Source organism: Sapajus apella, unplaced genomic scaffold, assembly GCF_009761245.1.
Source record: "Sapajus apella isolate SASKATOON/1434 unplaced genomic scaffold, GSC_monkey_1.0 scaffold48, whole genome shotgun sequence".
Taxonomy (NCBI): Eukaryota; Metazoa; Chordata; class Mammalia; order Primates; family Cebidae; genus Sapajus; species Sapajus apella.
Genome location: NW_022436988.1, coordinates 1,668,414 through 1,681,362, shown reverse-complemented (window position 1 = coordinate 1,681,362; position 12,949 = coordinate 1,668,414). Strand labels below are relative to the sequence as shown.

General features: G+C 63.2%; 1 protein-coding gene across 1 annotated transcript in view; it reads left to right on the top strand.

Moving 5' to 3' along the window:
* BAHCC1 (BAH domain and coiled-coil containing 1) overlaps window positions 1-10,814 on the top strand; it is a 61,908-nt gene extending 51,094 nt beyond the window's left edge. Inside the window, 13 exon segments of the mRNA XM_032241363.1 lie at window positions 260-548; window positions 1,358-1,540; window positions 1,631-1,932; window positions 2,076-2,180; window positions 2,264-2,420; window positions 2,505-2,619; window positions 2,704-2,779; window positions 2,944-3,052; window positions 3,735-3,854; window positions 4,055-4,231; window positions 4,386-5,563; window positions 7,102-7,338; window positions 8,066-10,814. Coding sequence (XP_032097254.1) covers window positions 260-548; window positions 1,358-1,540; window positions 1,631-1,932; window positions 2,076-2,180; window positions 2,264-2,420; window positions 2,505-2,619; window positions 2,704-2,779; window positions 2,944-3,052; window positions 3,735-3,854; window positions 4,055-4,231; window positions 4,386-5,563; window positions 7,102-7,338; window positions 8,066-8,272 — 3,255 coding nt within the window. The 3' untranslated portion in view covers window positions 8,273-10,814.
* Window positions 10,815-12,949: the final 2,135 nt, after the last annotated feature.

The following is a 12,949-nucleotide window of genomic DNA, read 5'->3' as shown; positions in this document are numbered from 1 at the left end:
GGTCTCCTCCATGCCCCCCACGTGGGGTGGGCAGTTGGTGGGCAGCGGAGGGGGTGGGCAGTTGGTGGGCAGCGGAGTGGGTGGGAAAAGCCAAGCGTAGGCTCTGGGGTAGGCCCTGTGTCTTGGGCCTTCAGCTCCTGTGTATTGAGGGCCTGGGAGGTGCCAGTTCTGAGCCGGGCACTAACAGGGACACCTGCGGCCCAGGGGCCGTGGTTTGCGGAGGGCACCCTGAGTGTGCAACTGCCTCTCCCTGTTATAGGAGAAGGTGCAGTGTAAGAAGAGCAGCTGTCAGGGCGGGCTGGCGCCCTCCGTGGCCCACAGGGTGGCCCAGCTGAAACCCAAGGTCAAGAGCAGAGGGCTACCCACAGGCCTCAGCTCTTTCCAGCGGAAGGAGGCCACCTCCGGGGGGCGCATCCGGGAGAAGCTGTCCCGAGCCAAGAGCGCCAAGGCATCCGGGGCCATGCGGCACCCACAGCCCAAGGGCCACGGCAGCCGGGAGACACCCAGGTGCCCAGCCCAGCCCTCGGTGGCTGCATCCCGGGAGGCAGGCAAGTTGCTGATGTGAGGCCACGGCCAGGAGCCCCAATCAGGTCACTGGGGGGCGGGAGGAGAGGGCAGCAGGTGGCGGCCACCACTGGGGCAGGGTCAGGGCTCATGGGGTGTGACAGGTCCGAGGAAACCTCCTCATGAGGCAGGCTGGGGGAGGAGGATGGGGTCTCACAGAAGGAGTCCCCGTCCCTACGGCAGAGCTCAGTGGCTTTTGGCGTGCCTCACCCCGTGTCGACGCGAAAGGGGAGGAAGGACACCTCTGGAACCATCTAGGAAAGCCAATTTAAAAATAGCCCTCCCGATGGCCCCAGCCCCTCCTCATCTAGCGTCTGGCTGGGCTGACCCCGAGGCATTATGTGGCCCCCCCAGCAAACACACATGTCCAGAGACAGGAGCCTAGAAAAATAAGATGCTTCCTTCCTCCCCGCAGCTCCTTCCCCCTTCAGACGCCTGAGAAAGAACAAAGGGAGGACCGTTTAGGGCTGCGGGAGGGGCAGAGGGCCGTCTTGGGGGGACAGCAGAAAGAGGGGAAGGGACTTCCTGGGGAGGGTCCCCAGCTATGCCAGTGGTGCCCATTGCCCAGGATATGGAAGGGAAAAACACCCATCCCCACACCCATATAAATCCCTCAGGCTGGAGGCCGGGACCTCAGGCGCCTGCTCCCAAAAGCACCCCCACAAACCAGCCCAGAGGGTACAGTGGCCCCGCTCACAGCCCAACGCACCTGCATGTCCAGATGGCCACCTCCCCCACCCACAGTTGCACAGCTGAACGTCAAGTCATCTGGATTCCTCTGCCTCTCTCCCAGGCAGCAGCTACGACAGTGAGGACTGCGAGGGTCTCTTGGGGACAGAGGCACCACCCAGGGAGGCAGGGCTGGTGCTGCATGCCGGGGCCAGTGTGGCCGTGCTGGGACCCTCGCCCTCCTCTGTGGTCAAGATGGAAGCCAACCAGAAGGCCAAGAAGAAGAAGGAGAGGCAGGGGTTGCTAGGTAACCAGGAGGGAGAGCAGGCGAGGTCAGCCCAACCAGCAGGTTCTCCAGGACGGGGACCTCCGTGACAGCCTTGCCTCCCTCCCCCAGGGGCCTGCCGCCTGTCCAGCCCCGAGAGCGAGGTCAAGATCAAGAGGCGGTCAGTGAAGGCCAAGGTGGGCACCACCCTGGAGCGGTCCCCAGGGCAGAGGCCCCCAGGTGCGCCTGGCAAGAAGAAAGCTAAGGGCAAGGCCAAGGGTGGCCTGCGGGCAGAGCCAGGGGCCACCCCCAGCAGGGACGTCCTCTTTAGCCCCTCCCGGGCCTTCACCTGCCATGAGGAGGGCAGCCAGCTGGCCAGCGAGCGCCTCAAGAGGGCCACACGCAAGGGCACAGTGCTGCAGCCTGTGCTGCGGGTGAGGCTGGGCGCCGGGCCTAGTGGGTGGGTGCCCTTGGGAAAGGCCTTCCCCACCCTCCACGTACGCTGGCCCCTGAGCCCCGAGTCAGCCTGAGGCTGTCCCAGCAACATCAACTCAGCCCCTTCCCCGCCCACATGCAGCGGAAGAACGGGGCCCTTTCCATCACGCTAGCTGCGCACAACGCCAAGGCCATCCTGGGGAAAGGCCGGAAGCTGAGCAAGGTGAAGCGCAAGGCCGGCAAGCAGGTAGCAGCCCCCCACCCTGGGAGCCTACCTTGCACCCATGCCCCACCCAAGCCCCGCCCAAGCCTGACCTCTCTGACCCCTAGGGCAAGGGCCGGGCAGTGAGCCACCTGCTGGAAAGCTTTGCAGTGGAGGATGACTTTGAGTTCGAGGACAACAGCAGCTTCTCGGAAGAGGAGGAGGAGGAGGAGGAAGAGGAGGAGGACAGTGGCCCCCTGAGCGCGGAGCAGAGCGCTGCCCTGGGTGAGCAGGGCCAGGAAGGGCACCGGCCGCCTGGGGAGGAGCGGTGGGTAGCCCGTGCCGGCCACTGACGCCCTGTGCCCACAGCACGCTCGTGTGCCATCCACAAAGAGGACCTGCGGGACGGGCTGCCCGTGCTGATTCCCAAGGAGGACAGCCTGCTGTACGCGGGCAGCGTCAGGACCCTGCAGCCACCCGACATGTGAGGCTGGGGCACGGTGGGGCAGGGCGGGGGCCGGGCGGGCAACCAAGACCCACGGCCCCTCACACTCCCCAATGCCCCCAGCTATAGCATCGTCATCGAGGGGGAGAGGGGCAACCGGCAGAGGATCTACTCGCTGGAGCAGCTGCTGCAGGAGGCGGTGAGGACCGGCCGGCCTGTCCTGGGGAGGGGCCTGGCTGGCTTGCCCCAAGACAAAGGAGGGCCTTGGCCCAGCCTGCAGCCACCACCAGGACCAGGGACCAGGCTCTCGGGCAGCCCTGTGCCGGGCTGCTTGCTCATGAGCCGCTGCCCACGCTCCTGCAGGTTCTTGACGTGCGGCCACAATCCAGCCGGTACCTCCCACCCGGCACGCGCGTCTGCGCCTACTGGAGCCAGAAGTCTCGATGTCTGTACCCAGGCAACGTGGTCCGCGGTGAGCCACACTGCAGGCAGGGGCTGGGGCAGGACCCTCTGAGGCCCACAGGCTCCATCTGCCCCTAATAGCCCTGCTTCCAAGGCTGGCGAGGGCAGAACCAGCTTTCTCAGAGCATCATAGTGGAGTCAGTTCCCCAGACGCCATGAAAACGTAGTGGGTGTGTGGGGAGGGGTGGGGGGGCTCTGCCCTCCAGCCAAGCAGAGGGGACCAGCAGGAAGAGACCCAGAGCCCTGCTGCTGGGGGTCACAGAGTACACTGGGGGCACCAGCTCCCCTGGGCAAAACCCCCTGACCACAGGCAGGGCATGTAGGTCCCCAGGGCAGAAGGCTCAAGGGTCCTACAGGCAAGTGGCCAGGTGGGCGGGAGGTGCCTCCAGGCAGGACTCGGCTCAGAGGTGGGCGCTTGACCATGAGCACATGCGGGGAGGTCTGGGCCTGGGCTGGGTGGGGGCGACGTGGGGGAAGTCTGGGCCCGGGCTGGGTGGGAGTGACAATAACATCACACGGGAGACGCTGCAGGAGGTGGAGAGGAGGCTCTGGCTCCCGGGCTGCAGGGCAGCTTCGTGGTCTGTGTGGTCAGGAAGCAGAACCAGGAGCCCTCCCCTCGCCCTGCCCACCGGCCTCGGCAGCCCGCCTCCCAGTTGTTCCAGGAGATACAAGCTCAGGCGTGCTGTCCACAGGGGCCTCTGGCGATGAAGATGAGGACCTGGAGTCGGTAGTGGTGGAATTCGACGATGGGGACACCGGTCACATTGCCGTCTCCAACGTTAGGCTGCTGCCCCCAGACTTCAAGATCCAGTGTGAGCCCCGGGACCCTGTGTGGCAGGGACCTGGGTGGGGCAGGGCGGGGCTCTGGGGGCAGGGCAGGGTGGGGTGGGGCCCTGGGGCGGGGCGGGGCCCTGCCTGGGCTGTACTTAGTCCAGAGGCTCCCAAGGAAGGGTTGGGGTGGCAGTCACCCCATGGCCATGGCACTGAAGCCCTTGGCCCATGCTCTCTGCAGGCACAGAGCCCTCTCCAGCCCTGCTAGTCTCTAGCAGCTGCCGGAGGACCAAGAAAGTGTCCAGTGAGGCCCCCCTACCCAGCGAGGCTGCCACCCCCAGCCTGTCCCCCAAAGCGCAGGATGGCCCTGAAGCTTTGAAGACACCCGGGAAGAAATCCTTTAGCAAAGACAAAGCCGGTATGTTGCTGGACTTCCCAGAACCTGGATCACGACAGGCACCCTCTGGGGACTGGGGGCACCGGGAGGCCCTTGGGGCAGGCAGGGTCCGGGGAGGAGCAGGTGGAGGCTGCTGCATGGGCCCAGGCTGACTCCCCTGGGTTTTTGTCCTCAGGTAAAGCCGAACTCCTAACCTCAGGTGCCAAATCCCCCATGGGGGCCTCCGACCATTTCCTGGGCCGCCGGGGTAGCCCCTTGCTGAGCTGGTCCGCGGTGGCGCAGACCAAGCGGAAGGCGGTGGCCACGGCCGGCAAGGGCCCGGCGGCGCTGCAGAACCTCTTCCAGCTCAACGGCAGCAGCAGGAAGCTGCGCGCCCGCGACGCGCTGTTCCCCATGCACAGTGTGGCCGCGCCCGTGTTCGGCAACGGCTTCCGCGCCGACTCCTTTAGCAGCCTGGCCAACTCCTATGCGCCCTTCGTCAGCGGGGCCGGGCCAGGCCTCCCTGGGGGATCCCACAAGCTGCTGCGGGCCAAGAAGGCTGAGAGGGTGGAGGCCGAGAAGGGCGGGCGGAGGCGGGCAGGCAGCGAGTTCCTGGTCAAGCTGGACCACGAGGGCGTGACCTCTCCCAAGAGCAAGACCTGCAAGGCGCTGCTCATGGGGGACAAGGACTTCGGCCCCAAGCTGACACGGCCCCTGCCCAGCCCCAGCTACGCGCACCCGGCCCTCGTGGGCAAGGACAAGAAGGGGCGGGCGCCCATACCCCCGCTGCCCATGGGGCTGGCGCTACGCAAATACACAGGCCAGGCCGAGTTCCCACTGCCGTGTGACAGCGACTGCCACAGCTCCTACTCAGATGAGGACGAGGATGGGCCGGGGCTGGCAGCCGGCGTGCCATCCCGCTTCCTGACCCGCCTGTCCGTGTCCTCCTCCTCCTCCGGCTCATCCACCTCTTCCTCCTCGGGCTCCGTGTCCACCTCCAGCCTCTGCTCCTCGGACAACGAGGACTCGTCCTATAGCTCAGACGACGAGGACCCGGCCCTGCTACTGCAGACCTGCCTCACCCACCCTGTGCCCACCCTCCTGGCCCAGCCCGAGGCCCTGCGCTCCAAGGGCGGCAGCCCCCACGGGCATGCCCAGCGCTGCTTCCTGTCCAGGGCCTCCGTGGCCGGCGCCGGCGTAGGCTCTGGCCCCAGCAGCAGCAAATCTAGGCTCAAGCGCAAAGAAGCCCTGAGCTTCTCCAAAGCCAAAGACCTCTCGCGGAGGCAGCGGCTGCCCTCCGTGGAAAACCGGCCAAAGATCTCAGCCTTCCTGCCCGCCCGGCAGCTCTGGAAGTGGTCGGGGAACCCCACACAGGTAGGGCTCCAGTGGGCAGCGGGAGGAGCTCCTGGCCCCCAGGGAAGCCCCCAGGGAAGCTTGCTGTGCCCCCACTGCCCTTCTCTCCCTGCTGTGTTCATCTTCCTACTTGTTTCAAGTAAAAAAAAAAAAAAAATTGGAAAACTCCAGGGAGAAACAAAAACCCACCCACAACCCAGTAAGGCGGACGGCCACTGCTGCTGGAGCCCATGGCTCACGCGACAGTGGAAATGGCTTCATGTCGGGTCCCCCCGAGCTGCTCGCATGTTCTGGCCTCACCTTCCCACATCGATAAGTGGCTCCGCCAGAGGTGGAGGGTCCCATCTCTGGTGCTCGGACACCACCTCTGTCCTCACCAGGGCACTGTTCTAGGGGCGCTTGTGGGGCCATTTGTGGGTCTTTTGCCTTTGTGAATAACACTGTCGTAGTGGCCACCCCGTTCACACATCCCTGCCCCAGATCATTGTCCCTTTAGAGTCAGTCCAGGTGTCATACCTGTGTCCGTGGAGGCATACCCCCTGCTCCCATCATGATCCCAGGGCCTTCAGCCACCGTTCCTGCTGTTGTAGGCCCCCTGCCACACACACCCCCACACTACATGCACACCCGCCCATACATCCTCACCAGCACTCAGATACACACGCTCACAGACACACCCCCACACTACGTGCACACCCGCCCATACACCCTCACCAGCACTCAGATACACACGCACAGACACACCCCCACACTACGTGCACACCCGCCCATACACCCTCACCAGCACTCAGATACACACGCTCACAGACACACCCCCACACTACGTGCACACCCGCCCATACACCCTCACCAACACTCATACACACGCTCACAGACACCCACTCACACCCACTCCGCACGCCCACCCATACACCCTCACCAACACTCAGATACACACGCTCAGACACACCCCCAACACTACGTGCACACCCGCCCATACACCCTCACCAACACTCACATACACATGCTCACAGACACACCCACTCACACCCACTCCGCACGCCCACCCATACACCCTCACCAACACTCATACACACGCTCACAGACACACCCCCAACACTACGTGCACACCCGCCCATACACCCTCACCAGCACTCAGATACACATGCTCACAGACACACCCCCACACTACGTGCACACCCGCCCATACACCCTCACCAACACTCAGATACGCTCACAGACACACTGACTCACACCCACCCATACACCCTCACCAACACTCAGACACACACGCTCACACCCTCACCCACCCATACACCCTCACCAACACTCATCCTCACACACCAACATGCTCACTCACCGTCACCCACAAACCTTCACCTGCAGCCACACACACCCACTCACACCCACACTCAAACCCTCACGCCCACTCGCACTCACACGCCCACTCAGACCTTCACTCACTCACACACCCACACCGTTACCCACATTCTCACCCACACCCACACCCTCCAAGCCTCCTGGCCGCCACCTCCCGCTATGACCCAACCTCTCAGAGTGCCCGCCTGTGTCCCCCACAGCGGCGCGGCATGAAGGGGAAGGCGCGGAAGCTGTTCTACAAGGCCATCGTGCGGGGCAAGGAGACGCTGCGTGTCGGGGACTGCGCCGTCTTCCTTTCGGCCGGGAGGCCCAACCTGCCATACATCGGCCGCATCGAAAGCATGTGGGAGTCGTGGGGCAGCAACATGGTGGTCAAGGTCAAGTGGTTCTACCACCCCGAGGAGACCAAGCTGGGCAAGAGGCAGTGCGACGGCAAGGTGAGGCCCGTGAGGCCGGGTAGGTGCGGGGCTGATGGCAAGGTGAGGCCCCTCAGGTCCATGCGGCCGGGCAGGTGCGGGGCTAATAGCAAGGTGAGGCCCACGGGGCCGGGCAGGTGCGGGGCTGATGGCAAGGTGAGGCCCATGAGGTCCATGCGGTCGGGCAAGTTCAGGGGCTGACAGCAAGGTTAGGTCCCCAGGGAGGACCCGGGGAGGGGATAGGACAGCAACCAGCACTGTGCCCCAACACAGAGCACCCGGCCCCATCACAGCCTTGATGAGCAGGTGCCACGGCCCGTGGGCATGTTCTGGAGCGGGGCCCCGGGTCCCTCCCTGCTTTGACAGTGTCACCTGGTGGGGGGTTGTGGCCACAGCAGTGCTCAGCATCCGGCAGGCCCAGTTCACTCCTAGGACATGTGGCAGCCCCCACCCTATGGGCCCTCCCTGCCACTGATGCCAGCCAGCGACAGAAATTGCTGTCCACACGCCCTCTGCTCCTCCTTGAGAAGAAGCCACTTCCCAGGCCACGTGACGCATCCATCTTTGGGGAAATGAGCATTTTTTTGACAGCTCACAGAGGGTCCCCAGCAGGCTCCTCGGCCTCTGGACTGGTTCCCGTCTTCCAGCCACACAGTTAGAGGCCCCTTCAGGGACCCTGACAGAGCTGGGGTGGGGGGGTCTTTCCAGCTGAGGCCAGCCACTGACGCCCTGCACACCTTGTCCCCAGAACGCACTGTACCAGTCCTGCCACGAGGATGAGAACGACGTGCAGACCATCTCCCACAAGTGCCAGGTGGTGGCGCGTGAGCAGTACGAGCAGATGGCCCGCAGCCGCAAGTGCCAGGACCGGCAGGACCTCTACTACCTGGCGGGCACCTATGACCCCACCACCGGGCGCCTGGTGACAGCCGACGGTGTGCCCATCCTGTGCTGAGCCGCCCACCGCAGATGCCTCCCACCCTTGCCGGGGACCCTGTGCGCGCAGCCTGGCGTGGGCCGAGCCGCCGGGTGGGAGGCAGCCTGGCCTCCCAGGGGCGAGTCTGAGCAAATATGCAAGCCCATGGGCAGCCCAGGCTTTCCTCCGGTTTCCCTGGAAAAAGCGCTCTAGGCGTTGAAACCCAGTCCCGTCCCGTCCGCTGCGGAGGGTCGGGCGGTGGCCCCGATGGGTCCCTGGCCCACCCCACCCACAGCACCCTCCGTTTCCTGCACCGGCAGTTCACGGGAGATTCTAATCCAAGCCATATTCCCTAGTACCTCCGACCGTCTCCCACCAGGGAAAGCAGAAATCAGGTGTGTTGTCTATTTATTTCTCTATGTAAATATTGTATTTCTGTGGGGAAGTTTTACTGAAAAATGTGGAAAAGGATTTTTCCCTATTCACGTGTCGAGGTGTGTGTATGTGCGTATGTGTGCATGTGTGCGTGTGTGGGTGCGTGTGTCTGCCTGTGTGTAACGATTTTTGTCCCGGGATTTCCTTTGGAAATGCAGTGTTCTCAGCCTAGCTGGGTTCCAACAGGGCATCTGGGATGACAGAGGCAGCTCTGGGCAGGGGCAGGAGGCAGAGGCCACGGGAGGCTCAGGTGGAGCCTTGGCGGCACCCTCTGATCTCTCGGGGGGGATGCCCGTGCAAGATGAAAGTCAGTCGGGTTCTTTCTTTTCAGTACGTCTCCTAGAAAAGAAGTGTTGGAGCCGGGGGTGGTGATGAGGGGCCATGGGGAAAAAAGGGGTTCAAGAGGTAAAGCCCAGACCAGGGAGTGTGACAGTGGACATGTGCCTCTCACCTCTGCTCAAAACAACACAAAGATGAACAAATATTTTAAGGTATTGATAAGAAAAAGCGATGCTTTGATCGTATTTCCCGAATACATATTCCAACTTGTATCTGATTTCCGTTTCCATGGCCAGTGGGTTTAAGGCCACGGAGTCTGGCCTCCACCCAGAGCAGGGAGAAGCTGACCCCTCGCCCCCTCACCCTCACCGCCCTGGCACACTCTGGAAGCAGGGCCCAGCTCTGAGCCCCTCCTCACCACCAGGTCCCTAACTTTCCTGAAAGGAGCAGTTGCTGCGTGAAGGGGCAGCTTGACCAGGTCCCTGAACTGGGCAGGGCTCAGGGCCCACGAGGGCGGGTTCTCTCCTCACCCCAGAGCAGAGTACATGGAAGAGACACCCCGTTTTCCTCCCCAGGTACCTTTATCACTGCCCCCAAAGCCCTGGCCAAGCTTGCTGGCCTGCTCAAGGCATAGGTGCTGGTGGGGCCAGGCCGGAAGTGCTGTGGCCAGGGCAGGCTCTGCCCCCCGGCCCACCACAAGCAGGGGAAGGCTCCTTCATGACCCCCTTTTCCACCAGTCACGTCTGCCTGGCCCTCGGACCCCTCTGCCTGCCCCTACACCATTAGAGGTTTCTGGGCCTTTTCTGCGGACACCTGGTGGATCAGAGGGCCTGATGGGCTAATGCTTGTGGCATAGAATAAGGGTCCCCCTGACCACCTGAGCCCACATCCTGGCCCCAGGTACAAGGAGCGCCTTTAAGGGGCTCTGCCCCAGTAACCCAGGAGAACTCACACCCCCCCTCCCACAGCCAAGGACAGACAGGGCTGCCTGGACCTGAGCCCGACAGCCTTCAACCTCAGAAATACATGGTGGGGCCACACACTTGCCGTGTCCTTTCACCCCAAGGCTCCTCTGGCCCCACAGGAGCTTCAGGAAAGCCCCCCAAGTTAGCCACTGCTCTGGGACCGGCTCTGTCACCCACACCGTGGGCTGTGGAACCAGGGGTGCTGGCGGGTGCCCTACCCCCAAATCCCAGGTCCCCTTGACCCCCCTGTTTTTTCTTGGGTCTATTAGGGACTGCTTCTCACCTGCTGGCTGGCCTCCTTGAAGGGCCATTTCCGGAGGCTCCCTAAGAAGCTGAAGGCTGGGGGGTCATGTTGTGGTTGGGGATCCCCACTCCTACCCCCGAGCCTACTCTTTGTCTTGCATGAGTGCAATATTTCATTCCCGGTGGCTGTCTGGGGAGGTGGTTGGATGAGGTCCTGCTTGAGGCTCGGGGATCAGAACAACGTCCCGTGAGGAAGCGCGCGCCGCCGCGGACACACTGAGCCGTGGGAGCTGGAGGGCAGGCGTTTTGCACCCGAGGCCGAGCAGGGCGCGACCATGGAGGTCGGACACCTGGCCCACCGCTGCGCTCCTGTCCTGCTGGGCTCCGATTTGTCCCTGGTTTTTCTCTCTTTTCCTTTCTGTGTGTGTGTGAATGGTGTGACCCCTCCCCCTCTCCGTGGTTAACGTGACGAAGGCACGATTCCTGTAAATGTGTAAACTAAGGGGATGGTTGGATTTTTTTTTCAATGTAAACACTAAAAACAGACAAAAAACACACAAAGGTTTTATGAACAGCAGACTCTATGTAAAGGCATTTTAGTATTAAATTTTTTATTGATAACTTGCTTAAGAATAAATATATGGACTATTGTACAGGTTCTCAGTGGTCCCGGGTCCTGTATCCCACGGTTACTCCTGGGTCCCCGGGGCTCCAGGGCGCAGCAGAAGCCTCCTATTCCCAGAGCTGGGGCTTCTGGGCCAGGCCTCCCCACCACCCCCTCCCCACCACCCCCACTGTGGCTGAAGTGAAGCCCCTCAGGGCACTGAGCCAGGAATGGGACATGTGACCGGAACCGGTCGGGTGGGCTTAGGTGTGGGGCCCCTGCAGGAGGAGGCCTCTTCCCTGGTTGGTCTCACAGGCCCCTGGTCAGTCCCTGTCTAGCCTGAACCAGTCTGGGGCCAGAGTAGGTTCCACTGGAGGGCACAAGGGGTAAGAGCTGCCACGTTGGGCAGGGCCTCAGATGTGAGGGATCGCCAGGCCCAGGTGTGCGGACGGGGCAGTGCAGCCCCAACTAGAGAGCGCCCTGCTCAGGGGGCTGCAGAGTCAGAGGAAGCCCGACGGATGCGAGGGGCAGAGGACAGGTCTTGTTCCCCTCCACCTCCGGGGTCTCTGGGGAAGCTTCATGAGGTCAGCACACATCCGCCCCCGTGGCCCTGAGTGTCTGGTTGCAGCTGTGCCCAAGGCCAGGAAACACGGTCCAGGAGGATGACTCCTGAGTCAGCAGCGCCGCCCCAACCCCTGCCCCGTGAGTGCAGAGGGAGGTGCTCAGGGGCGGCGTGCCCGGGCTGCAGCAAGGGTGGGAGCAGAGGGAGGGAGGGCTCGCTGGACCAGGTTTCCGGGTCAGGGGTCCTCTGTGGTCAGAAAGGAAGGACTGGGGTGGGGCCAGACACTCCCTATGGGCTCCGGAGACCCTGACTTCCGTAATTTCCGTTCCTTTTTTGGGGCAGAATCCAGGCCAAAACAGGGAGGAAGGGCTGTGGCCACTGCCCCGGCTCCCTGAAACAGGACTTGCGTGGACACTGCTGCCTCCTGCACACCCCATGAGCTTGCCCGACAGAGCAATCACACAGAGGCTGAAGGTGGCCAACAGGGACTCTGGGGCAAGAGAGCGGGTGCAGCCCAGGCTGGTGGGGTGACATCTGCCTGGGAACCCGACAAGGCACCTCCTCTGCCAGCAGGTCTCGGGTTCAAATCCTCCATTCACCCAGCACTGCCTGGTGCCAGCAGTGTGCCAGGCAGCCGCGGTGGGGAATGAGTGGCCCATGGGTCCACCTTCACAACAGGCAGATGGGAGAGATCAGAGCAGTGGGGCCACACATGGAACCCAAGGTTGGCCGCCACGTCTCAGCCAAAAGGGAGGTATCGGGGCTGAGCAGGCCTCGTGGGGCAGCGCTGTGGCTCCCTGTCCCCGGCCGCATGTGGCAGCGGAGACATCCTCATGCAGCAAAGCAGACCACTGAGTCCCCGGGGCAGCCGGGTGGGCTCGATGGAGGGAGCCATGCCTGGGCTGTCTTGGAAGAGCCCAGGGCAGGCTGGCAGAGGACAGTCAAGAGCCAGCTGTGGTGGCCAGGAGGTGGTCAGCGGGGGAGCAGGGGCTGCTGGAGCTAGAGGATGGCGGAGGCCGGATCTCAGGCCCCTTAGAGCAGTTGAGCCTGTTCTCTCCTGGACAGTGGCTGCTCCACAGGCACTAAGCAGAGTCTGCAGTCAAATCGGGGCACACTCTCTGCAGCCTGGGGGTCAGGGTTAGAGAGGGGTCAGGGTTAGAGGGGCCAGCCCAGCCAGGCGCCTGGGGGTTCAGGTTAGAGGGCCCGGGCCAGCACAGGTACCTGGGGGGAGGGGCTGACACCGAGAGAGGCTTCAAAGGCCTGGGTGGCACAGGGCCAGACCAGAGGTCCAGGTGGGGCTGAGGGCCAGAAATGGCCAGAGGGGAGGGGGCCTGCTGAAGGGGGTGACACCAGAGAGCCCAGGAATGGTTGGGGTGAGCCCAGTAGGCAGGTGCCTTGGGCACAGACAGTGGGGTCTACAGCAGACTTAGGTGAGCCCCCGACCTCGACGTCTGACCTTCCCAGGAGCCCTGCAGGGTGCACTGGTGAGTCCCAGGGCCGGACTTGCACCTGGGCCTGGCCCGAGACCCCACTGCCCTACACTTGGTTCTACTGCCTCTCCTCCCCCCAACTTCCTCCCACCTTATCTCAGATAGGGCCATCCTTGCCTTCCAGCATGTACTGCCCCC